Here is a 26604-nt window from a genome sequence, read left to right as displayed (position 1 = left end):
CTTTTGTGTATTCAGGTAAACAATTCACAGAATTTATTTAATTAGGTAGATTGTCCTCTAAGTCTCTAACTATTATGATTACCACGTGTTCATTAGAACCCTCTACATACCTTCCCCAGGTGACAGGTGTGAAGAAAACTGATTATCTACATCATAGCATTCTTTTTTTGGTCAGAGCGAGATTAGGGATTCTGACATCATAGATTGATAGCAATTTCAGTATCAAGAGTGTGATTCAAGAACCTTAATAACTCTCATAGCATTGCCCTTTAATAATATAAAAACATTCGTTGTGGTTTACTAATAAAAAAAAGAGAAAAAGACAATTTAGTCCCTAATCTTTTAATTCGCAGACATTTTCGTCCCTAAGCATTGGAAAATATATTTAAATTCTCGACGTTCCTGAAAATAAGATCGATCAGTCCCTTCGTCCACGAGCCACCTTCAGAGCGGACGGAAAATGCTGAGCTGGCTCCCCCTATGCTTACCTGGCTCAACGGCGTTCCCACGTGGCACGTTAGTGGGATGGAGGTTTTGAAAACAGGACACATAAGTCCCTCTCACTCAAAACGACGTCGTTCTGAGTGCTGTCCTAATACTAAAATTCGTTTGGGTCGTTCCTTCATGGTGGCGGCTGGTGATGAGGAGAAGACTTGTTCAGATTTCAGTAATGGCGACGATGGCAGCGTGCGGTTCCCTTCTTCGTGTCTCTCTCTCTCTCTCGCCTCAGATCTGATCCGCGACGGCAACTTCAAGGCAGGTCGGCGACGATGCATGGCACAATGGCGGCTACTTCTTCCTTGGCTCCCTTGTGCGGTGGCTTGGGCTGGATGGAAGGTAAACGGCGACGATGAAGCACGAGAACGGCGGCGAGGACCCTCCAGCGACGCCTCTCTTCGGGAGCGGCAGCGACAACGGTGTGGGAATTCGACGGTGAGGCGTGGCGGCGACGGCTCCTCCCTCCAACTTGACGATGGCGTGACGGCGGCCCACACCCTACCGGCGACGCATCTCCTTTCTCGGATCTCTCTTCCATGTGTGTGAATGCATTTGTTTTGTGTGTGTATGGTTGGGAAGGCAGAAATAGTGAGGAGAGGAGGGTTGGGGGCTGCGCAGGTGAAGAGGAGAGAGTCGGTGAGGATAGAATTAGGGTTAAGGACAATGTAGTCATTTTACTAAAATTATGTGTGAGAGGGACTTATGTGTCCCATTTTCAAAACCTCAATCCCACTAACGTGCAACGTGGCAACGCCGTTGAGTCAGGTAAGCATAGGGGGAGCCAGCTCAGCGTTTTCCGTCCACTCTGAGGGTGGCTCATGGACGGAGGGACTGATCGGTCATATTTTTAGGAACGTCAGGGATTTAAATGTATTTTCTAATGCTCAGGGACGAAAATATCCACAGATTAAAAGGTCAGGGACTAAATTGTTCTTTTCTCTAAAAAAAATGAAGAATGAGAGATAAAATATCCATGCACTGGGCCTGCCGCAGGGTCTTGCTTTCGGCCTGTGGGCCTGCTACTTTTGCATCCGAACAGTTTAAAAGGTCTGTTTGTTTTAAGGTTAAAATAAAAAAAAAATTGGTTAGAACTTAGAAGTTCAAAACAATAAAAATAAAAATAAAAGAAACGAAACTTTGTTTAGCATTGATTGAGAGATTGTTACGGGTTCTGAAAGAAGAAAGAAAACTAAATGTGGATTAGCTAAATTTCTGATGAATGCAAGGCAACTATATTGTTGTTCGAAGGTTAGAGTTACTTAAAATATAAAAATATTTAACGCAGAGATAGTAGATAGCACAAGGAATTTGTCCCCTTTGGATATCGTGCGAGCATGTTGAGTATTGGAACAATAATAGCAATAAGCTTAGGCTTTGGGGTATGTTGGTGTTGTGATAATGATGTGCAGAGGTTTGCACATCCTTCGAAACATGAAGATGGGTCTGTAAGGTTCTTGGTGGTGGGTGACTGGGGAAGAGGAGGTGCTTACAACCAATCTCAAGTTGCTTTCCAGATGGGAAAGGCCGCAGACAAGCTTGAGATTGACTTTGTTGTGTCCACCGGCGACAATTTCTACGACGATGGACTCACCAGCCACCACGACCCTGCCTTCCAACAATCTTTCACTAATATCTACACAGCAAAGAGTCTTCAAACGCAATGGTATACCGGTAAAAACCTCTTCTTCGTTCTTGCACCTCCTCCTCCCATCTCTTACTTCTTCTTCACCTTTATTAATACCCATGCATCGTAGTGCTGGGAAACCATGACTATAGGGGCGATGCAATGGCCCAGTTGAGCCCATTCCTGAGGGAGGTCGATAGTAGATGGCTTTGTTTAAGGTCTTTCATCGTACATTCAGGTACTCTACTTTCTCTTCCGTATTCTTTTACTTCTAGGCATTCAAATTCATAAACGTTACTACATCTTCTCCTGCAGAGTTAGTTGAGATTTTCTTTGTAGACACCACTCCATTCGTTCAAGAGTACTTCACTGAACCCGAGGGACACACCTATGATTGGCGGGGCATTAATCCACCAAAATCTTATATTTCCAACTTGCTCAAGGTATGAATTATGATTAGATTATAATTACAGGGGGCTTCTAGGGTAGCCAAGCAATTTAATGAATTGATGCCTAAATTATCTATGTGGTGGTGCACTGGTGAAAAATATTACCATGTTCCAGGATCTAGAACAGGCATTAAGCATATCAACAGCAAAATGGAAAATTGTTGTTGGTCATCACGCAATCAGTAGTGTTGGACATCACGGTGATACTCCAGAACTTAGAAAGCAGCTTCTCCCACTTCTTCAGGTAAGCATAAAGCTGAAAATGCATATCATCCTCACTTCTCCCTGCCTCCATGAAGAATAATTCCTAGTTACTCTGTCTAAAACTATGTTGATTTTAACATCAATTTTCAGGCAAATGACGTTGACTTTTACATGAATGGACATGATCATTGTCTAGAACACATAAGTGATACAGAAAGGTAAAACTATGATATGCAACTAGTTATACAGAAAACAACCATTTAAAAAGGCGCTTATTTGTCTAATGAATGAACTTGTTTGCAGCCCTATCCAATTCCTAACTAGCGGGGCAGGATCAAAGGCTTGGAGAGGAGACGTCAAAGAAACACACAAAAGAGGCGTAAATTTCTTCTATGACGGACAAGGCTTCATGTCTGTCAAATTGACTCAGACAGATGCTGACATTGAGTTCTATGATGTTTATGGCAAGATTTTGCACAGATTTACTTCGTCAAAGGATTTATATTCTTCCATGTAACGTTTATAGCTCCATGGTAGCCATTTAGAATTTTAGATGGGCAACACCCCGGCAAATTAGTAGGTGATATTTTAGGATTCAGTTCTTCATGTCATATCTGATGAACGTTTAGTGTGTTTAATCTTGGGATTGAAAAGATTTGCTACTGTAAAGGCTTTGAAGCTAGCGTCTTTTATACGTCTAAATTTTTGTTTCTTTTCACTGATAGTCAAGAATGCAAGATATTTCATCACGGAACAACCAACGTTATATGTTGCTTCAAAGTCTTGGAAATCGAGTTGCTCTCTCCAACATCCAAGAATAAGAGAATTTTTTTTTTTTTTTTGTAGAAGAGAATAAAACATTTATTTTATCGTATTAGGATTGGAGAGTCAATTATTCAATATTTTCTGGATATGTGATGTATACAAGCTATTGGGTTTTTTACATTTTTAAAAAATAGATAAAAATTAGTTATCCCAAAGCTGGCTTAATGAGTTTTGAGCAAACCACAAAAGCACTTGCGATTTGTAGTTAATTTAAATCAAAAGTAAAACACGTGTCTTTGCTTTGATTTATGTTTTAAAAACCAAAACATACTGCTGCAACAGGGCAGATGTTAATATTTTTGAATTGGAACTCTCAGATGATAATTTTTATTTTAGAAAGGTGAAAAACCCTAAGCTTTACTACTACTAATTAAGAATCCGTTGATGGTGTCCAATATTTCTAACACAACTACTACCCTAGTACAAGGGATTCTATGCCCAAGTTTTGAGAGCAATCGATTTGTAGGCAAAAAGCCATATCCAAATCAAGGGGTTCCAATATCCAACTAATATCCAAACAAGTTCGGGAAAACAGCAATCCAAATTAGTGCAATTACCATTTTGTGAAAGGATTTGCTATAGTAAACAAATGACGACAACATTTCCTTAGTTAGGGAAGGGAAATGTAGAGCAAAAATCACTGTATACTATGTACAGATTAATTAGTAAACACTAAACAACAATATTTGGACTTTTGTCACTAAGGTTATACATACTTTGCCTATGGAAATATAGGAGCAAGCAGAACTTAATTTAAGACAAAATGGTACCTCGAGTCCACATAGCTTTCAACATCCCAGAGAAAAGAACCAAAAGTCACAGCCTCTAGAACAAGTCTCTTTAAACCACCGAAGCTAATTTTGATGTTTTCATCCTTTGAAGAATCAATTGCCCCATCGGGTGTTATAACAATTTCAGGTCTTCCAAACAATGCCTCTGTATGTTTCTCGATGATGCTCACAACCTCTTTTGATCTTATTGCCGCATATCTCTGTAGTGTATCACTGTCAAAGGACATCACATAGCTACGCAGCCTGGTTGGCTTTATCCCATATCCAAATCCACCAGGACTGACATCACCACCAGGAAAAGCAGAGACTTCAGGATGAGACATAACTTGAGGAGTGTCCTCACCACCAGCATGTCTTGTATCGCCCATGACAATTTGATCAACATTATTATCCTCTGCAGCACTTGGAAGAAATTTCACTGTCTTCTCCAGCTGGAACCTTTGGTCAACTCGCCTAAGAAAGTAACCATACATCACTGATGCAGCATAGAGCTGCCCTACCCTTAGTTTACTGATCTCAGCCACAGTCATTGAATCTCCTACTCTGTTACCCAGAACGAGACTCAAGTGGTTTTGGATCATCTCATATGCTTCAACAGAGTGAAGCTGCTCAAGTCTTCCATTTTCACTTGGCCATGAATCAACTCTTCCAGATGGATCAGGGGTGATGGAGGGAATCAGAGAAATATTGGCATCCATGAATTTCTGCACCACCAACGCATACAAGATCTCTTCCAGAACCTTCCTCCTTTCATTAGCCTTTACCTCCGCTATTCTCCTGGAAAATTTTTGAAGCCACCACATCGGTCATTGGTCAACAACTCCGGGCTTAAAATTACAAAAAGCTTTCAAATTTAGAGAACAGCAAGGGAAAGTAAACAACTCCATGTTTCCATCCTATCCATGGAATCCCTATCTCCTTCAGAGGTGATATTCATGAATACATAAATTGCTTTTACAAATGTAGTCCATGATATTGAGTTTCCTTTTTTAAAAACTAATCTTTTTAGGGATCATAACTAAACACACACACACACAAAATTCAACAACTAAATATTTTAATGAGGCAATATTTTACTGCTTTAATTTTTATTCCATAATTTTTTTCGAATGAAATTTTCTTCCCCTAAAATCTTTAAGTGTCTGCCAAACATAGCCTTATGAGGAACATAGTAAAAGCTTCTCTCTACCTACAATAAACAAATAAGGGCGGTATAAAAATTGAATATGTGCTGTAAAAAGGTTTTATAATACTTTATAATTATACTACATAATATAAAGCATATATAGTGCATAAGAGTTTTTTCCTTTCATCTAAATTACGCCCATAAGCAAGAATTCAACTAGCGATAATTATTAGCAACAAAGCAATAACACGATAAAACAACATTTGTGCATAAGAACCTAAAATAAGATAGCATAACATCACATCAGCCATCAAGTATGCAACAAACCTGTACAAAACTAGATCAGTGCCTGAAGCAGCAGGAGCTTCCTTCTGATCATCAGCATCGCGGTCGGTCTGGAGCTGCTCAAGCTGCTCGTCTACTGCAGCAGGGACAAGATGCGGGTGATTAATCAAAATCTCAGAGAGAAACTGGCCGACCGGGGACTCCAGCTTAAGAGGAGCAATCTTGGTACCGGACTCTGATGATTCCGGAGACGATGAAGCTCTAACTACTAAGCCTCTTCTATTTCCAACACACACTCTCCGTTGCCCTTGCTTGGGAATAGCAACAGAAGTGCATAGCTGCAAAATATCGACACAACAATCAAATAATGGAATGCTAATTTGGACTGACAACTATTTAACAATGCAATTCATTTACGGAGCATTAATTAATCGTGTGTCATAAGATATGATATGATTTGAGATGAGGTGGTTTCATTTCCATGGCTACTTCAGCTAGGATTTGACTTGATACCTTAGCGGAAGAAGAGAAGCGAAAATTGGAATCGAAGCGGGCGAAGCTGCAGCCGTTGGGCGCCAATATGCTGGGTCTTCCGACGAGGATCGACGCTTTGCAGGGCGATCGCACCACGGTGGTCGTCGCGTCCATTTGCAAGAACCCTAGTTGATGATAACAGAGGTATACAATTCTGACTATTAATCCTTTCGTGTTTTAGTTGTATTGTGATTCTTATGATGGCTGATTACTGTTTGTTAATCGGAACATTTAGGGAGGCGTCTCTCGTCTTTATATGGCGTCTCCTCCCGGTGTGTACCCATTAACACGCAAAATGACTGTCATACCCCTATTCTTTTAAAATTTTGATTTTGCTTGGTAGAAGTATTATTTATCTATATTACACTCATTTATTTGTCCATAACAAAAAGTAAATACTAAATAGTATTGTTAAGTACCAATGATAACAAGTATTTAGATACACGACAATTTTTAAAAGTATTATTGTTTGTACCTAAGCTTAGGTTATCTTAATTTGCACAGCATTATTTTTAGATCGGAAGAATTACTTATAAAAATATTTTGATACTTAATGTTTAAATTAGTAGTGCTTTTTAGATACTGAAATGAACAATCTTTTACTTGCTAAATTCTCTTTTTTTTTATTCCGTCTTTTTAGTATACCAATCTTAGGCATTTATTATTTTCAATATACGTTTTAAATATCATAATGTAGCAGTTAAGCAAAATTTCTTATATTAACCTCCTTTGAAATATACCTATTAACTCGTAATGTAATATTATCGTTTAATACGAATTAAGATGATAATTCTTGTCCCGATAGTATTAAAAAATTAATGATTATTGTGTATATTATTTTATATATTGTTAATGTATATTCTATACTATAATATATATTGCATATAAATAATTTATTTGATGACTAATTTTTTATGTATATATAATATAATTAAAAAAATCAAAAATAAATTTAAAAATTTTGAATTAATTAGATTTGTATAAAATAATAACCACAAAATTAAATATAATTAAATAATATTAAAACAGTAACTTCTATTTTATGTGCAATAACTGTGATATTTATCCTTTTTTATACTTTGTTATCTTAATGTGAATTATTAAAATAAATTTAAAATTTTTTGTAACGAACAAAATAATTGCAAAAGAAAAACCCTAACTTCAAAGTTGAAATTCCTAAAAAATAATTGTTGTTTAACACATTGAGTCGTTGACCGAGTTAACAACTAAAGGTTGGTCAAAACTCCAATTAATAATCAAAAAATCTAATGAAATCCATGAAATAACTATTAGATTACATTTCCATAGTAAATTTTCTTAATTGAAAAATTTAACTCTATTCCCTCAATTTTTGTGTTATATTAAGCTATTATATTTAATAGTTGACAGTTTTTTTCTTTCAATATTAAAGGATAACTTTTTGCATTTTTTATTATATACTTTTTCCTTCTCATTAATTTTTTTTATGTATTAAAAATTAATTTATTTTTGTTAAATATATAAAATTTTAAAAAATATATATTTTTTATCCAAATACATTAACTTTTAAATTTAAAAATGTGAAAGAGATAATTAATTTAAAAAAAGATCATATACATTTTTTCGCTTATTATGAAAATTTAAAAGGATGGTGCAGAGTGGTACACGAGGAGAAAAGACTAGAGGTGCAAAACGTGCAAAAAAATAAATAACGAAGGTGGAAACACGTAAATCAGAGATGAGGAGAAAGATATTTTGTGTTTAAGAGAGAAATTGAGAAAACGATAGAACGGAGAAGAGAGTTCGCGAAACGGATTTGATGGGGATCCTTTACCTCGAGTGACCCCGTGGCCCTCACTCGTGAATCATGAGGCTGAGAAAAGAAGTAAGAACAGGCAACCGGAGATGTTACTTGTTCAGTTGTTGCAAACAATTTATTTGTGGTGCACAAATGGCCATTCATGCTGCCATAATTTATCATTGGCTTCATGTAACCTCAGGGATTTTAACATGAAATTAAAATATGAAAAAAAATCTCTAAAATAAAAGAATTTTTTATTTTAAAATAGTTTATTTCTGAAATAATATGTCTAATACTTTTTTTTTCTAAGGGTAATGATATTATTGATATCTGTACGGAGAATTATTTCTTTTTAAATAAACAAAAATCATCAAGTACCAACTACCAGTCATCATGTTTTAATAATAATAATAATAATAATAATAATAATAATAATAAAAGACGTATATTCGCATAAATTATTTTAGATATGAAAAAAATAGTGTTTTGTTTAAATATGGATGTTTGGAGTGTTTTATAGAATTGTAAAAGTTTTAGAAAAGCAGTCCAACACGTAGACTACGTATATTCTTTAGCCATGTATTTGTTTTAATAGAAATTATTTAAAATATGGAGACAAAAATTGTGTTTTGCTTAAATATTAGTTTTTGGAGTATTTTATAAAATTGTGGAGGTGTCAGAAATGCAGCCTAACATGCAGGTTACGTGTTGCTCAACATGCAGGTAACGTGTTGTCTACGGTCTCCATGCAAGAGGCAATCTTGCTCGGAAAACAGGTGACATTTATGACTTTAGACCCACCCCTGGTATATAAAAATGGAGGAATAGTGAGACTGGGCTGTATATCATTTTCATTCTCCTTCACTATCACCATAAACCATACATTCTCAACTCATCAAGTCAAGGTGCATTGATTAGTGGCTCCAAACACGCGAACGCCATGTGTCTTCATCCAAGCAACACGTTACTTGCGTGTTAACGCTGCTGCGCCACATGTCCTGCATGCAACAGCACACAGCATACGTCTTGTCCCGTGTCTCCATGTAACTGGCAGGCTCCGCTCCGAGAACATCAGTCATTTATAGTGAGGGTTGAGGGTTGGTGCCACAGGTGTATAAAATAGTGGTGGGACTGAGGCTTCGTTTCATTCTATTGTTGAGAGTGGTGGGGTAACGGAGTGTTGGGGCTTGGGGTTTCATTCATTGGGTTTTATGTTTTGAATTAGTTTTAAGGTTGAGAGCGAGATTAGAACATTTAAAATAGTACGTAATTATATGTCTCTTGAAAATCATGTTATCAATTATTTGGGATATCCTAATTATGTAAGTTTGTTATTTTTGATTAATTTATTAGTTGTTACTTGGTTAACATAAGTTTAATAGTTTGTTATTTGGATAATATTATTCTAAATGTATTGTTAAAAGCTCTTATGCATGGATTGAAATTCCAGAATACCTAATGAAGTATCCTAATACCGTCTACCTCTTGACTCCCGTTAACAGGGTCGTGTTTCTATTTGGACTTGTGAACCAGGCATCTTCTGAACTATTGTCAAGAACCACAATGGCAAAGCTTGGTAAGATTCTTCCCATCCGCCGAAAATCTTGGCTATCGACTTCTACTTTGCCAGCCAAGCCTTTTGGTAATTAATAGTGTAGTTGAATCTTGCATGGACTTCCGCAATTATAGATTTGACCTTTATAGATGGGTCGGATTCAACCAATGGTTTCATAGCCTCAGTAATCGTGTCTGAGTCTAACTTGGAGTGATCCTGTGAGATCATTCCCATGGAACATGTGTGCCTTCTGTTGTATCTCCGAATCTCCCAACAGGCTTTCTTTTGTATCAAGCTAGCTCGGATAAGCCAGTCGCACCCACATCTATAATTCTTACACTTTGCATAGAACGTCTGTGGTTCGGATTCATAAAAAGGTAATCGACTCCTCTGGAGATAGTATAACTCCGAAATGCCGCAATGACTGATTTTCTTGAACCGTATTCCATTCCGATTCTAAACTCCCCATCATCAGGATTAGCAACACCTATAAGAAAACAAATTTGTCGTTCATCGATCTGCTAAAACAAAATCAAGTAAACATGCTATCCACTGCTCACGTACCTATGTTTGCGTATTTGAGAAACTCCGGTGCATGCATGGCGTCAAGATCCAAGCTACGCATAAAATGTGGAACGTCCATCGGTTGACTAATTGCGGTTGGAACCACTTAAGTTTCCGCCACTGGCTCACCTCTCCCATCGTCGTCCTCGTCATCATCACCGGCTTCGTACGTAGCTTCGAACTCCTCATCGCTATCATCGTTCATTCCCAAGTACGCCTCAACTCTGTCATCTTACACATCTATGTCATGTTGAACTTCATATACAACAATATGCTCAAACTCAACGTATAACTCAATCATCGGGTGTTGCACCTGAGTTTGTTGGTGGATATGAATTATCCGTTGAATACTAGTTTCGTCGACGATTGGCATAACCTCAAACTGTATCAGGTCGCAAATACGACAATCGGACTCCTGTAGAGAATGTTGGTCACCCTCTTTAAAATATCAGCCTCTATGCTTTGATAGAGCCCGTATTGTAGTTCCGTAAACGTTATAGTGTACGGAACCACAAACGAAAACATATTCTCACACGCAAAACTCACACCCTCATACGTATTTCGTACGACCTTACTATTGTGGTAAACCATTATATTTGCAGTGTCCTCCATCGTACTGACCCTGGAGAAAAAACATTTCTCTCACAATGAAACAAAATGGTTACGAGTTTTGATTTTTATAGACAGAAGACTCACCTCGTAGGCTATGTGTTACAACACCATCCAACCATCGTTTGCCACGTGTGCAACACACAGGATGCATGTTGCCTGCCATGCTGCCACGTGTGATTCACGTTACCTGTGTGTTGAAAGGATGAGTGTCACGTGTCCAACACGTAAGTTGCGTGCTGAGTCAGCACGTTACCTGTGTGTTGTGCCTGCATGTCTGCAACGTCCACCCACTTGTATATACATCAAAAACCTCCATTTTTAAGTAAAGCATACCTCTAAAATCCATATTAAAATTCTTTAGCCTCGTTTTAATAGCGATATAGATAAATAGATGCAAGATAACAATCAAATTACTTCAATTTAGTTTTTAAGTCGAATAAATTTTTCTTTAATATTTTTTATTTTTTGAGAAATTAGAAGAGTTAATGAAGAGAAGTTTTTACATTTTACTGCAAAACATAAATCCTAATGTCGGGTTGTGCAAATTTTAAAATTCCAAATAAATAAATGGAAAAAAATTGAGTCCACTCCTATCTTCTCTCTCTCTTTTTATTTTTTTGAAATGAAAATTCTTAGAAAAATTTAAATATGAAAAAAAATTACTTAAAATTTCAAAAACAGGTGCACCTATGATATCACCGCAAAACATAAATCCAATACATAATGCATTCACTTGAAATTATACATTATTTGTTAATTTAGGTCGTTGAAGGAAAACTCGACTTGTTCCAGAGTCCAGAAAAGGCACAAGAAGGAGAAACTTGAAATATACCCGAGCATCATTGCAAATTTGCAATGCAATGTGAAAAGAGAAGAAATATAACGAACTGATCCCTAATCTTGTGCCTGATCCTTTTATGTACCTCACTCTGCACTCTGCACTTGGCTCGCCAGAAATAGCTTCTCATCATTGCTAATTATGTCTACATTTAGAACTCTGCCTCCTTGTTCTGTTAAAATACAAGTACCATTTGAAATGTTCAAATGTTTCATTGCCGTTATTATAAGCTCGTCAATGCTTTCCGGGACCCATAGAACAACTCCATCTGTTCTCTTTTCTTTATGATCATATTCCCATGGGTGGAAAGGAAATACTATACATCTCTTCTTCGGAATTTCATTTCTTGATGGCAATATTTCTGCTTGCAAACTCAATCAAAGCATACGTCAGAAAAACAAATTAAACCAACTGAGTTTAATTTAAAATGACAATCATACCTTTAGTTTCTTGAATACCACAGGATAACTCAGCCAACTGAGAAAATTTGGCAACTTGAAGCATTTTGAGAGCAGTTATATCTCCGCCGATACGAGCTTCATCAAGTGGTGTATTCCCCCATCTGTCCTTGCATAATACACTTGCTCCTGCTCCCAGAAGTAGTTCAGCTACTGCACACAAACCTTCAGAAGCAGCAATGTGAAGAGGTGTGCGCTGGTCATAATTTTTGGCATTTGGATTAATTCCACAAGCCAGAACCTTTTTTAAGAGGTCAAATTCCTTCTTTGCAACCATCACACAGAGAAAATTTCCGGCATCATCAATAGTGAGAGTAGCCCCTGCATTAACTAGTAAAGCAGCTACGTCTTCATGTCCATTCTTGATGGCTTCTAGCAAGGGAGTAGCCCCAGATTTATCTGATGCAGGTGGTTGTTTAAAGTTTAAACCAAACTCCATATTTTGACTTCAATACAGCACATTCAAAAAATAAAAGGATTGTCCTCAATCACCTAAAAACGGAAAAAAAGTTCAAAAACTAACCTGGTAAATTGATATTTACTCCTTGCTCAACTAGAAAGGAAGAAATATCTACATATCCTTTTGAGGCAGAGATATGCTGTGATAGTAAACATAAAACACGTAATTAAAATGTTAGCTTGTCACCACTGTATTATGTGTCCAAAATTCAAAATCTTGATCATACTACTCCTCTTATCTTATTTCTCAACAAATTAATCAAGACTCACATGCGAAGAACAGGATTCAACCAATCCTACTCATAGAGTGCGAGCCAGATTAGATTTGAGGGAATGCTACAAAGACTATATATAGTATAGACAAGACTTGAACAAAAAAATATCTTAGTTAAGAGCAACTCGTCATCTCAACTAATTTCACTGTTTTTTACTCTTACACACATTTAACAAAAAAATGAATTAATAGATGAGTTGATAAAGAGTTGATACCAAGGGTGATCTACCATCATAATCAGTGTTATTGGGATCTGCCCCGGAGGTGATCAAACGTTTCAAAAGGTATAAGTCAGCCTCATATGCAGCACAATTCATCCTCACAGTCAACTCTGTTTCCTGGTTTCCAATAGTCAAGCTCAAGTCTGATTCCAACAACTTGCGTTTTAGACCGGAGTCTTTTCCCTGTCAGCCACGCATAACCATGAGTCCGAAACCAGCATGGATGATCTAAAATTCTAAATCCATATGTTTCCATCAGTAAAATGATTATTTATCTTTTATATCCAAGGCAAACATATACCTCAAGGAGATTGTTTAAGGTAACACGGCCATCTACATAGTATATCTTCACTATGTCCTTCAAGGATTGCTTATCAAGTCGCAAAACCTTGGAAAGCTCATGAGCTATGACTGTGGAATGATGAGGCATATTGCAAAGGAAAGAAACCTCACCGAAGGAATCGTAGGTTTTTAATTGGACCACTTCGTCTGTACCACTATCATTTTCACTGCTTATCTCACGCTGTAGACAAAAGGAAGGACCGTCAGGTCAGGTTTAAAAATACTTTTTCACTTGTGCAAACACTTCATATTTATGGAACGATAGCAATCTGAAATAGAAGAATCCATCACTAACAAATACCATTCCCTAGTTCATGTTTCATTATCCACTCTAAAGTAAACATCATCTTTTACGATAATTTGTTTAGAGTCTGGAGCAGTTAGTTTAGAAAATAGTGAGAGTTAACTGATGAGAAATTGAAGTGAGAGGGAAAGTAATGCTGAAAGACATAGGAAGTTAAATAAATAAATAAAATAAAAAATCAATGCTACCATAACCCGTACCAGCTCTCCATGACATACGAAGTAAATTTGATCTGCTACATCTCCTTGCTCCAAAACCAGTTCTCCAGGGAGGAAAAACTCTTCATGAACTTTGGTTGTCTGTCAAACAAGAATCTGAATCAGGTGTTTTTGATTGAAGAAAAAAGGACAAGTTTCAAATACTGGTGTCGCTTTCAAGAAAGTACATGAAGTACAAGGATAACGCATGCATCAAGTTTTTCCAGTCGTCACAGACCATGATTAGGACAAATATTTGGCAATTGAAGCAGTGTATCTTCAAATATACTAGAATGATAATGAAGCATGAAGCTAGCACGTGCAATTAAGAACAATACCAAGAGAAAGAATAAGTGAAGTGTTACAGTAAGTCTTACAATCTGCTTAACAAACTCTGAGGAGCAACCCTTGAAAAGAGGAACGTTCTCAATGAACTCCTCATACAAATTAATTGAAATCTGCAAAAACCAATAAAAAAAAAAAAATATGTGGGTGTCACAAGTGAAGTTGGACCAGGAATGAAAAGATGATGAATATATACCTTGGATCGAATAAAGGGTGGGATGTCCTGAAGTACAGCAGGTTGTGTGTAGCTGCGATGATACTGCAAGCGCAAATGGCCCTTGATGGCCTTACTTGTGGGCTTGTCAAGATTGTTTTTATTCATGTATTTGATAACTTCAGTCATGGTGTCCCTAAACCTCTCGGTTTTGGATCCCTTGACAATCAAGGCGGTCATGTTGCCAAGAAGGTAAGCGCCAAGAATCATGTCAAAGGAGACATAAACCATGATGAATATCATCTCTCTGACATTGACGGCATGAATATCGCCGTAGCCAACAGTGGCCATGGTGACAATAGCAAAATAGAGGGAGGTGATGTAGCGCTTCCAGAGGTCGATGTGGCGGAAGTCCGAGTAGGCAAAGTCGCCCATCTTGAGGGAGCCAATCCAAGTGTAGGACTCGCGGGAGGGAGGGATGGTGGTGGCCAGATAGTAGAAGATGCAGGCGGCTGTGTGGGTGCAGTAGAGCTCCACCACTAGAAGCTTCACGATTCTCGTGAAGAGGTAGTTGATCCGGATGTCCTTCTCCAGCGTCTCGAATAACTCCGTGACGCGGGCGGCCCGGGTCAGCCTGATCCAGAGGAGATAGCGGAGCGGCTCCTTCCTGCCGGCTGCCTTGTAGATGTAGTCCCAGGGGAGGCAGCCGAGGAGGTCGAGGGTGAATTGCGGAGACTTGAGGCAGCGGATGGCGATGCGGGAGGGGCTGGAGACCACGCAGTAGGAGTGGGTGTCGCGGTAGGCCACGAAGAAGCGGAGCACGATGTCGATGAGGAAGGCCAACTGGCCCGCGATGTCTAGCAGGAATATTTTCTCCGGGAGGCCTCTGAAGAATCCGAACTCCATTGGGGTGAAGAAGGAGGAGTACACCGCCCATATCAGTATGAAATGCTTCCACCCAATATTGTACAACCTGCATCCATGTAATGTACATTCTTTCTTTAGTTTTCTGTCTCATTTCCCCATCTCTCTCTTACAACTATATATACTGCACTGCGCCCACTCTACTTTAGTTTCTGTATCCTTCTGCTCCTCAATTCCTCTCGCGCTAGAATCCCTTTTCTTTAGCTATTTCTAGTTTCAACCATGGCTTATATTATACCATGTACGTGCTACTAATATTATATCCACTTAGGCAACGTTTGGTTTCAAATAACACGTTAATACATATTTATTGTTTGTTTCTTGAGCTACAAATCTTTGACGAATATGTTAATATATAAATCCACACAAAAATATAGAGATACAATTAATTGGACACAATTTTGTATACTTTTATTGTTTATTAATTTTTTAAACTTTTTTTAATTAGTTTTTTATATTTTTATCTTTTATTAATTTTTACAAAATATAAACTTCTTTAATTTTATGGTATGTTATTTAATATTTTACCAAACAAAATATATATATTAATAATTTGTATCCATATTTTTAGTATTTATGTTTCTGTGTCTTTCTCTCAAAAAAGACATAAATCAAATGCTATCTTATATCATCTACCTGTTACTAATATACACTTATATCATCTTAAACTCATTAAATTTTAATAAAAATTTAAAATATTTAGATTAGATAACTTAAAGTAACAATAACATAATATGTGACTCCTTAAATTGTTTTAAGAAATTCTATATTTTTTCTAAACGTTTGTTATAAGAAATTGTTCCTAAAATTTAAAAATATTAAATAAAATTATTTTAATAAAAAAATAAAAAACACAAAAAATTATAAAATAGTTACATAAATAAAATAAAAAACATAAATGTGTATATATATATATATATATATATATATATATATATATATATATATATATACTTTTTTCTTTTGGTCTAGGTATGTATTGGTATTTTCAAATTTTTTTTAGTTATTTAATAAAATGTGATCATTCATCATTTAATTTTTTTTTAAATTCTATTTAAAAAATGTAAAGTATCTATCAAATAATTAAAAAAAATAAGAACATCTATTCTCATTCTAGAACTGCTACTCATCACGAGAGGCTGGGCCGATTTGCCTTCAAATCGGGTCTGGCCCATTCAATCTATGTACAACTTGCAAACAAAAAAATGGATTTGAGTAATTGAAGGTTTTTTTTCTTTGATTTTTAGATATAATTTTTAAATTTTACATATAAAAATTTTCAAGTTTTGATTATATACAAATAGTTTTTAACTAATTATTAATTGATTTTCTTATTTTTCTGACATAACAGACATTGAGAAATGCTGTATAGTCTTTAATTAGTCTTTAAATATAAAAGTTTAATTATATTAGTTTTTTATACATTCATATTTTTAGAGAACTAATCTCTAATTCAAATTAAATTTGCTTTTCATCCTTAACATTTCTCTCTATACCAAACTTCGTAAAATTAATGATATAAGTTTAGAGATTAATAAATTTTTTGTGCATATGGAATGACTAATTAAGTAATTATAGTCATAATTTATTTTTTGACTGTCATATATTTTTTAATTTATTTTTTTATACTTCTCTTTGTTTTTATGTTAATTCTATCAACATTTCATTTTCAAGAACTGTTGTCTTTTATTTTTTTTGTGTATTTTAAGTCCAGTTAATAAAAAATTAGAGGTTATATTTTAGTGTTTAAAATTTAATATTTAGGTTTTAAATTTATGATTTAAGATCTTTGATTTAGAATTTATTACTTTTATTTAGATTGTATTTTATTTTAAATTTAGATATATTAATTTTTAAGGAGATTAATTTTGTATTTTAAATATAAGAGAAAAATATAAAAGATTAAATCTAATAATATTATTTTTGTATTTATTTAGATTAATCTTAATAATCATTAATAGAATAAAGATTGAGTTTTATTGATTATTTAATCATATTAATAGTATATAATCGAGTGATATATATATAAAATTATGCAATGTATTCACAAAATTAATTGCTAAATTTAATTACATGTATAGAATATATGTCGAAAAAAATACATATTAAAAATAAAGTAGATATTATATATATTTATTTATAAATATATGGTAGTTGATTTAGTTATTAATTTTTTATTAATTCTCTACATCCAAGCAATTTTTTATCTAAGTTCATCCAAATAATTTAAATTACGTGTTTTTTTTGTTTTCTTTTTCCTACGCTTTTTTTCTTCTTATTCTTCTTCTTCACTCCGGATGTTACGTCTTCTTCTTTTCCTCCTTTTTTTTTTAATTTTTTTCAATTTTGTTACTGTCGTCACCAACAACTCATTTTTCTCTTCCTCCTCTTATTGAAAATTTGTCTCCTCCTTCCTTTTCATCTTTCTCTATTATCATAATCATCATCGTTATCGTCGTTGTATTCTTCTAATACGTATCGTCATTATCGTTATCATTGAATTCGAATTTATACAATGGACAATTTTCGGTTCATTTGGTATTATATAATGGCCTCATTTGATAATATTTTCGTTCATTTAAGCTGTAGGTGTTTCTGAATTCAAATTTATATAATGGATAATTTTTGGTTTATTTGATATTATACAATGGTTTTGTTTTGATAATATTTTCGATTCATTCGATTATCACAAAAAATCAGACTCAATAAAGATATTAGCAAAATGTTTGTGTTGTTGGTGATGAGGATCATGATGATGGAGGAAAAAAATGAAGAAGGAAATCAAATAAATTCAAATAAAAAAGAAAAAGAAGGAGGAAGAGATGAATGTAGTGGTGGTATGGTGGTGGTGACGATAACGATAATGAAAAAAAAATGGAAAAAAAAGGAGGAGTAGGAGAAAAAGAAAAAAGAATAGAAAGAGGAGAAAGAAGAAAAAGAAGACGAAACTCTCCTAATAATGTAAACTAAATAATTTGGATGAATTTGAATGTAAAATTGTTTGGATGAGTAGCAAAACTCTTAATGTTTTAGGTATAGATAGGTGAAAATTCAGGTGCAGTCGACTTCACATGAAGTTGATAATTGAGAGCTGTTAGATAAAAATTTAGTCAAATCAATCAAATCATATAAAATCAACTTCACTTAAAGTTAATTGTACTTGAATTTTCACAGTATAGATAATATTCTTATGACATATAAAATCAAGTGAGTTAAGAAAAAAAAAAAAAAAAACTCAACAAAAGTTGAGTCAAACAAGAATAAGTGAACATTGGGAAGCCGAAGTTCATGCGGAGGATAGGTGTGGTGTGTCCTACCCGTGTAGTGTTGTGTCAATTCATGTAAATATGCAATAATGTAATACCATATCTTGAATAATTCCTAATTAATCTGTGTGTGTGATGGTGTGAAAGAGAGAGATGTACCGATTGTCAGGGTGAATAATATATTGCCGCCGTACATCTCCGCCGTGAGCGGTGGAATTATCTTCGGCCTCACCGCAAAACATCGCCAGCCGACGCCTCAATCTTTTCCACCGCTCCTCCTGTTTGCTCAGTCCTCTCTTCTTCCTTGTCCAGTTTCCTCCCTCACCCTCCTCGCCATGCATAGTGGTGCTTTTCGCCCAGTTCCCACCACTAACCACTACCTCAAACACCCGATACAGCGGAACCAACAGGCTTTCTTCTATCTTACTAGCTAATTAGGAGAATAACAAAAAGACCATGCTATTACTATATCACCAATTCGAACGCCTCACTCATATATATATTGAAACCAGGGGCGGAGCTAGAAAAAATATTAGAGGGGGCTAAAATTATTTACACAATAAAATAATATTAAAATAAAATTTTTAGAGGAGGCTAAACTGAAATTTACATATAATTTACATGTAAAAAATTAAAATTAGGGGGGCCGTTGCCCCCTTTCCCAGTATGTAGCTTCGCCCCTGATTGGAACCCTTCAACAGTGTGAAGTTAGTGGTGACATACAGAATCTCTTTTACAAGAATCTGGAATAATAGATTAGATTAGTAACACGTTAATATCGATCAACTTTATGTGACGGCTTTAAGTTTTTCGGTTCCTTGGCAAAAGGGGTATCTTATTCTTAAACAGTTAAACTAATAACTGAGTGTTTATGGAAAGTTTTTTTACTGTCGGGAAATAATTTTATTTTATTAAAAAAGAATTTATTTTTATAATTAAAATATAATCATAAATTAAATTAATATTTTTATCAATTAAATATTGACATATCACTTTAAATGTCATGTGACATAAAGACATGGTAAATTAATGATACATGTCAATTGAAAAAAAAAATCAAAATAATCTTGTAACGTTAAGTCATAACGGTAGATAAAGGTATGAAGCTACTATTTCATCAGGTAAGGTACTGAAAAATTATAAAAAGAGGATAATATGAGTTAAATGTATCAGACAGATACACTTAAAATCAAAAGATATTTAATTTATTGGTGTAAAAGTATTAAAATGTTCTTACAAATTATCTTTTTGACTTAATTTTTTATGTTTTTTATTATTCACAGCATTTTTTAATTTGACCGACTAAAGATTAATTTATTGTGAATTTAAATTTTATTTAAAGTTCTATTACTAGTAAATGAATTACTGCATACAAGACAGAATTCTTGATGTTATTCAAAAGAAAACTCTCCATCAACTCTTCAGCTCAAATTATCTCTTATTGGTATGAACAAACTATTTTTTATCTTCGTCTCTTTTGTATTTTTTTATTTTTATTAAAGATAATTTAATATAAACAAAAAAGATAAAAAAAATGTATCTTTTATATTTTAAAAAATATGTACAAAAAAAGATTACCATACATTTTATTTTGTTCGGGTAACAACTAATGAACTAACAAGTAGTCAAATTTATACGTGCATAACCTTTAGCCGGGTCGTGACATTAACAAAAAGAGTTATGTATAAAAACGACTGTTTCTATAAAGATATCTTGGCGGAAGCAAGTAACCATCCCTTTCGTGCATATTACAGTTGCAGGGATAAGAGGCCTTGTTTCCTGCGTATATATAACATATATCTGTCCTCTCCTCCGTAAAGGCAGCCGCTCGCGCGCTCCTCCTAATAAAATAGCGAAAACAGTGTAGGTTGTTGATCTGTATGTGTTCTATATAGTACATACCATACCAACTTCTACAAGAGCAGCATGAGGGATTTTGAGAGCTACGGGAGGCTCTCGACAGTTTTTCTCACTAAAACGATACACCATGATTAAGAATCTCTTGAGAAAGTTTGAGCCGTCACGCACCACTAGGTGCGATTGGCCCAAGAAATAGGCACTACCGCTCTCCCTGGCATCAATTAGGTCCAAAAGTTCCTTCCTCACACATGGCTGCATTATTTTAGGACTATTAACAGGCAGCATGAACCGAACCTTCTTTCGCTTCTTCTTGCTTGTACACTCCGTGTCAGGAACTGGACTGATCTGAGATTCATTGTTCACCGCTGGACCCTCATATGCATCCAGAGGAACTAGAGCATTGTTATGTCCATGCGTTGTTGAAGAATTCCCTACAACAATCATTCTTTCATTTGTGGCGTTGGCGGCATCCACGGATTCAATATCTCTCTCCTCAATGGAAATGAATTCCCCTATGGAACGAATGATGTGCTCCTCAAAGTCGCCAGTATCCCTGATGTGATCGCAGTATCCATATCTGACGATGCAGCGGTAAATCTTGTAATCTTTTGGGCCAATCCGGCCTATGAGATACCTTTCGCCTTCGGAGACATAAGGCACCGGCATAGACTTGAACGATACCATGATCAGGACTTGATGGAACGCGGGAAGATTAGTAATGAAGTGTGAGAAGAAAGCCGGGATTCCTGCTACAATGTCGGTGTAGATAAAGCCAATCCCAGGCACCCTGGCGATCCCGAGACCCGGACTCACATCTACGAGCCATTCTGTTGAGACCTTGTTTTGCATATCAAACTCATACTTCTTGACAGTTCCATAGTGCCACGAGAGCATGATTGTCATTGTGATTGTCAAAAGAACAAGCAGATACCAGGCTCCCTTGTGAATCTGTAGCAGACAAGCAGAGAGATACACCGCCTCAACAAAACCAAAGCATAGCAGGAAGCACGCGGATACGCTCAAGTTCTTCTCCCAACACAATGAGATGATAAGTGACATGAGACTAGTTGTTACAAGCATTCCGCAAATTATAGCCAAACCTGCTGCATAGCCAATCTTCACCATGTCTCTGAAACTAATTGTGACGGTGAGACTCAGAATCATCAGTAGCCAGTTGACATCAGGAATGTAAATCTGGCCGTGTATTGTTTTTGATGTGTGAATCACTTTCACTCTGGGAAAGCAGTTTAATGCCAAGCACTGTTTGATGATGGAGAAACTCGCTGTGATGGTTGCCTGGCTTCCTACTGCTGAAGCAAGTGGGGATAATATTATGAACACATGTTTGCAATAATGACCTGCCAAGGGATCACCACACCAAACTATATATATCACTTCACCCAAATACTGAATTTTCAAAAACAGATCAAAATATATATGGTAGAAATTCAGGTAGTTAATTGCACCTAAATTTCTACGGTACATTCCATCCAACTTACGTGGCATAGATTGACTAAAATGGTTGAAATCTCTAGCACCTAAATTCCGGGAGATATATGCAGCCTGACCGGCATAGCATAAAACAAGAATCGGGTAGATCAAGCATATAAATGTAATCTACAACAGAGTAGACGCATAATTAATGCACAATTTGATAAGAATTAATTTTAAATTAGAATGCACAAATTAGAATTATGTAGTATACTTTGATTGATTTCTTGGAGAAATGGCCTAGGTCTGCAAACATTGCCTCTGATCCTGCAAAACAGTAGAACATCGTGTGTATCATATTAAACGACAGTCCGAAACAAACCATAATTGAGAATAAATAAATAACCTACCTCCCACGCATAAAATGATGCTTCCTAACAATTTCCATCTGTGATAATTGAAATTTCTGATAAATTTGAAGACGTATACCGGGGATATTTTATAAATGATTTTGACATCCCAATGGAAAATATTATAAATTCCCACCACTCCAATAAACAAGAGCCAAGCAGAAATAATTGGAGCAAACATGAAGCCAATTTTACGCGTCCCACAGTTCTGCAACATGAACAAGCCAACCAATATAGCACACGCAGCGGGAACAGTTACATCTGCAATATGTAATGTTCATTAGATAAACAACACATTAACTGACATTCATTGATCAAGTTAGTTGTAAACTCAAACTGGTGCTGTAACTTTTTTCTCAAGCAAGGTACAAACTGTACTTACATCTGTGTAAGGCATTAGACACTGTGTCTGACTCGCGAGCACGGCGTGACGATGGATCTGCTTATTATTTATTTACAATTAACTGATAAGCCAATCAAAAAGCAGAGAGAAAAATTCTGCTAGCATCATTGAGTAAATTAAATGGCCTTACACATGTCTGCTATTATATCAGATAAGGATCTCTGAACGCCAGTAGAAGCTGAAAACACTGGTGGTAAACAGCCAGAAAAATACATAATAATGTAAGTTGAAGAAGAACAACGTAACTAATCACACAAGAAAGAAACAAATCTTAGAAGATTGTATATACGAGGAGTGTTAGGGGATCAGCAAGTTTTGTGATTTATATTTTTAATGGTGTGAGATTTCATCTAATAGTGTGAAATTATTCACTTTTCTTTTGCTGGTTAAGTACATAAAAATGCTAGCCCTCTAAACTTTCTCTTGTATAAACCTGAAAGAGCTGGAGTGAGCACTGCATCCCCAATGGCCATACAGGAACCAAAGAGGGCTAAGAACAACAGTAAATAGTGACAGATCTTGCTTTTCTCAATCACCCTTCTTGCTCTGATCTTTGAAGGAGTTCTCCCCTCACAATTCATAATCTGATTGGCACTTCTATCACTAGGGAGCAGGCCAACTTTTGCATTTCTACACAATAGCGAGTACAACGCAAACGTACCACCTAGGCATAATCACATAACATCCAAGTAAGTCCTTCAAAATCTGATGAATTGAATTGAGGGAATTAATCAATGGCGGTTATAAATTTAAAGATACTTATTAGTTATTACTTACCCTCTCCTTTATCATCAGCCTTGAGCACTATAGAGGCATACTTAAGCAAAGAAATCATTGTCAAAGTCCAGAAAATGAAGGAGAAGAGTTCATAAACGACCTCCTCCGATGCAAGAGCTTTCGCATCCATTGTACCGAACACATATAAGGGTGCAGTGCTAAGTTGACCATAAACTACTCCAACAATTTGAAACGACAGGAGGATCTCTTGCTTCCATGTTTTCTTCTTCTGAAAAATCAATTGAAAACTGTGAAAGGACTCAATAGACACAGCAATACATGATGAAGATCAGATCTTAGCCAGGTTTAATTTCATATAAACTCAATCAAGAATCAAGAAATATACCTGAACCTTCTCACGGAAGATTTCATCATCAGGACACAGTGGAGGAGGAAGATCCATCATAAGTGCAGGATAAGCAGAAGATAAGCTTGGAAGGAAATTGGAAGTGAGTGTTTGTGTGGAAGTAAAGGTGAGTAATGAGAAGAAAGTTAATATGAATTGGCAACTAATAATAATAATAATGATAATAATGGCGATAAAGACAATGGCTCATTCATAGTATCAGACGGAACACACTAAGAGGATCCCCTCTCTAGATTCTATACCTTGTCACCCGGAGAAAACAACATATAGTGATTGATTGTAAATTGAAAGGTTCATTGATAGTGATACCAACGGTGACATTGACTTCCAGAGCGTTTGTCACTGTGTCAGTCCTATTTTCATTCTTTCTGTCTGTCCATCATTCATTCATGAAATTGGAAAATGACACTTTGTTGACATTCTATAAACTCACTTGGTTTTCAGTCACGGATATATAGATATGGCGAACAAAATCAATAACAAGTGCACATGCATGTTGAAGGGCTGCACAGCGTGATCTATGAACCATGCATCTGGATTCTCAGACAATCACAGCACCTTGTAACAGCTCCTTCAATTTATTCTAGTTTGATCTTTTCAAGTGAGAGAAAAGTATTTTAAAATATTAAAATGGCCAGTAATAGATTTGAGAATAAAAATAAGTTTAAACTATGTGTAAATAAAAACAGATATTTTATTCTATACAAAGTTATTAGAAGTTAGAAGTAGCAGATTGGGTGATTTTCTGCTGCTCTCTATATATAGTTCAACCATGTGAATAGGGGTGGCAATATATACTCTATCTGCGGGTACCCAACCTAATTTAATAATTTAATATATTTTTTTTACATAAAAATAAGTTTTATTTTATATTATTATCAAGTTATATAATAATGTTATACATTTTTTTGTAATTCTCCGGTAAAGTCGGGTATCTGCTAGTTTAGAATGGGATAGAGTTAGAGTTGGATCCAAACCCTACCCTACCTTACCCATTGACACCCTTACATGTGGAGGCGACAGAAAATATAGATAGACAATTAATGGGAACATGTGCTGGTTTCTTCCTAAAAGGATATCAAACGGCACAAGCCAATAGATACTAAAAATAAAGTCACATGATCTGATATTTGTAAGGAGAATAAATTGGTCTTGTATATATGTGGTCATGCATGTTCAAATCGGATTTGAAAAGATTAACTACTATAAATCTATGATCATACAAGAGGAAATTGATAATTGATAATAGGACAGTAGGTGTTGTGGATGAATGATAATTGATATCATGACAGTGCAGAGAAGATAAATAACGAAGGTTCTCCTATGGGGGAAAGTGCAACTTATATCCAATAATCGCTCTGTATTTGTCTGAAGTCTGAACTCTGAAGTGTATGTATGTGTCTATAGATCAATGAAATTGAAAAGCAAGCTTTCCAAATTCCAACCAGGTACACCATTGCATTCAGTAAGAACGGCTAATAAGTATTTGCCGAAACCGTGAGCTTCTGTCTATTGTGGTTGAGCAAGAAGAAACCTCTCTTGCTGTAACTTTTTTTTTTCCATGGTCACTGTGGAATAAAATTGGGGTTTAAATTTTATTTAAAAATTTGTTATTGATCAATCAATTATTAAATATATAAAATGAGATTTAAATTCTGAATAATTACTTAAATAGACTAGTTATTTCATTACTAAACCAATTTAAATTAGTTTTTTTTTTATTTAGTATAAAATATAATTACTGATTTTTTTTTTAATAATTTCACTTTGTTACTACTAAAAGATTTTGTGCCTTTAATGGGCTGAAAATTTATATATGAAAAGTTTTTGGTGTAATAATCAAAAATAGAATTTTTGGATAAAATACAAAAATATAGAGATAAATTTTTCGTATTTTGTGAAAGCTTTTTTTTTAATCTTGAGAAAAGCTTTTTTTATCGCAGTCAGTCAGCAATAAGTTTTTTTATATTACTGTTTTAGCTTTTTACATTCTACAAGAAATATTGAAGTAGTTTCAATTTTTCAGTATTGAAATGTCAAATACGTGGCTACCATTTAACCTTTCTGCAATCTGCGAAAAACAGGATTGTTAGGTTGCAGCAAGTTTTACCAGACCCGTATCTTCCGTGCAACCTTTTTGCAATTCGCAACGAGTAAAGATTCAATGTTGTCATTGTTCATTTTCATAAAGTACAAGGTGTTTTTTTGTTTTAAAAAATTACACTTCCATGTCAATTTTTTTATTTTAAAATAATACGATTTATTTATTTAATTTTTATTTGTAATTTATGAAAATTTTAAATCCTCATAAAAAAATTTATAATATAATTAATTATTATCATCCTCTTTTTTATTTTAATTATTATCACTTTTATTTTTATTATTTTTATTGTGTAATTATATTTTATTATTATCATTATCTTATCTACTTTCATTATCACCAATACAAATATCATCAGTCATAATATTACATATTCTCATTTTTAGTATTAGATTAATAATAATGTTTGTCTGAATTGTGAACTGCTATGGTATTTTTCTAAAATATAAGATGATTTAATTTAGGAATAAAAATCGGATCGTCCGATTTTTAAAATGTACAGAAATTGGACATTCCAATTTACGATCCAATTTGTGTATTCCAAATTTTTTTAATTTTTTAAAACACAAATCGGACCCTTCGACTTGTATACTCCTAAATTTTTTTAATTTTTTAAATACAAATCG

The 26604-nt window shown here is 35.0% G+C and overlaps 4 protein-coding genes across 4 annotated transcripts; 1 reads left to right on the top strand and 3 right to left on the bottom strand.

Moving 5' to 3' along the window:
* The first annotated feature begins 1637 nt into the window (after positions 1-1637).
* Positions 1638-3496, top strand: LOC112792113 (purple acid phosphatase 17). Its single transcript, XM_025835204.3, has 6 exons — positions 1638-2169; positions 2253-2360; positions 2438-2565; positions 2687-2815; positions 2926-2993; positions 3079-3496. Exons 1-6 carry the CDS (start codon positions 1833-1835, stop codon positions 3290-3292), a joined length of 984 nt encoding a protein of 327 aa, XP_025690989.1. The 5' UTR covers positions 1638-1832; the 3' UTR covers positions 3293-3496.
* A 626-nt stretch (positions 3497-4122) lies between these two features.
* Positions 4123-6736, bottom strand: LOC112792112 (UV-B-induced protein At3g17800, chloroplastic). Its single transcript, XM_025835203.2, has 3 exons — positions 6316-6736; positions 5845-6140; positions 4123-5168 (listed from the first exon to the last, which is right to left on the bottom strand). Exons 1-3 carry the CDS (start codon positions 6448-6450, stop codon positions 4349-4351), a joined length of 1251 nt encoding a protein of 416 aa, XP_025690988.1. The 5' UTR covers positions 6451-6736; the 3' UTR covers positions 4123-4348.
* Positions 6737-11516: 4780 nt separating this feature from the next.
* LOC112792111 (potassium channel SKOR) lies at positions 11517-19117 on the bottom strand. The gene is made up of 9 exons (XM_025835202.3): positions 18789-19117; positions 14482-15412; positions 14318-14398; positions 13944-14042; positions 13399-13620; positions 13092-13280; positions 12667-12742; positions 12126-12542; positions 11517-12046 (listed from the first exon to the last, which is right to left on the bottom strand). The coding sequence occupies exons 1-9, from the start codon at positions 18968-18970 to the stop codon at positions 11772-11774; spliced, it is 2472 nt and encodes an 823-aa protein (XP_025690987.1). The 5' UTR covers positions 18971-19117; the 3' UTR covers positions 11517-11771.
* Positions 19118-20155: 1038 nt separating this feature from the next.
* On the bottom strand, positions 20156-24117 carry LOC112792110 (potassium transporter 25). The gene is made up of 9 exons (XM_025835201.2): positions 23857-24117; positions 23511-23739; positions 23167-23397; positions 22864-22920; positions 22713-22769; positions 22331-22591; positions 22195-22247; positions 21989-22106; positions 20156-21847 (listed from the first exon to the last, which is right to left on the bottom strand). Exons 1-9 carry the CDS (start codon positions 23914-23916, stop codon positions 20517-20519), a joined length of 2397 nt encoding a protein of 798 aa, XP_025690986.1. The 5' UTR covers positions 23917-24117; the 3' UTR covers positions 20156-20516.
* Positions 24118-26604: the final 2487 nt, after the last annotated feature.

The sequence above is a fragment of the Arachis hypogaea genome, chromosome 13 (assembly GCF_003086295.3).
Source record: "Arachis hypogaea cultivar Tifrunner chromosome 13, arahy.Tifrunner.gnm2.J5K5, whole genome shotgun sequence".
Taxonomy (NCBI): Eukaryota; Viridiplantae; Streptophyta; class Magnoliopsida; order Fabales; family Fabaceae; genus Arachis; species Arachis hypogaea.
This window is presented reverse-complemented; position numbering and strand designations above follow the sequence as displayed.

Excerpts from the sequence above, each read along its gene's own strand:
- LOC112792113 (XM_025835204.3), top strand. The coding sequence starts at position 1,833 with ATGTTGAGTATTGGAACAATAATAGCAATAAGCTTAGGCTTTGGGGTA. Across the intron at positions 2,566-2,686 it reads ATATTTCCAACTTGCTCAAG|GATCTAGAACAGGCATTAAG; the intron begins GTATGAATTATG and ends ACCATGTTCCAG. Across the intron at positions 2,816-2,925 it reads AGCTTCTCCCACTTCTTCAG|GCAAATGACGTTGACTTTTA; the intron begins GTAAGCATAAAG and ends ATCAATTTTCAG.
- LOC112792112 (XM_025835203.2), bottom strand. The coding sequence starts at position 6,450 with ATGGACGCGACGACCACCGTGGTGCGATCGCCCTGCAAAGCGTCGATC. Across the intron at positions 6,141-6,315 it reads GCTTCTCTTCTTCCGCTAAG|CTATGCACTTCTGTTGCTAT; the intron begins GTATCAAGTCAA and ends GATATTTTGCAG. Across the intron at positions 5,169-5,844 it reads ACTGATCTAGTTTTGTACAG|GAGAATAGCGGAGGTAAAGG; the intron begins GTTTGTTGCATA and ends AAAATTTTCCAG.
- LOC112792111 (XM_025835202.3), bottom strand. The coding sequence starts at position 18,970 with ATGCATGGCGAGGAGGGTGAGGGAGGAAACTGGACAAGGAAGAAGAGA. Across the intron at positions 13,281-13,398 it reads CCTTAAACAATCTCCTTGAG|GGAAAAGACTCCGGTCTAAA; the intron begins GTATATGTTTGC and ends CGTGGCTGACAG. Across the intron at positions 12,047-12,125 it reads TGGTATTCAAGAAACTAAAG|AAATATTGCCATCAAGAAAT; the intron begins GTATGATTGTCA and ends GTTTGCAAGCAG.
- LOC112792110 (XM_025835201.2), bottom strand. The coding sequence starts at position 23,916 with ATGATGGATCTTCCTCCTCCACTGTGTCCTGATGATGAAATCTTCCGT. Across the intron at positions 22,921-23,166 it reads GCTCACTCCAGCTCTTTCAG|TGTTTTCAGCTTCTACTGGC; the intron begins GTTTATACAAGA and ends GTTTACCACCAG. Across the intron at positions 22,248-22,330 it reads CATCATTTTATGCGTGGGAG|GATCAGAGGCAATGTTTGCA; the intron begins GTAGGTTATTTA and ends ACTGTTTTGCAG.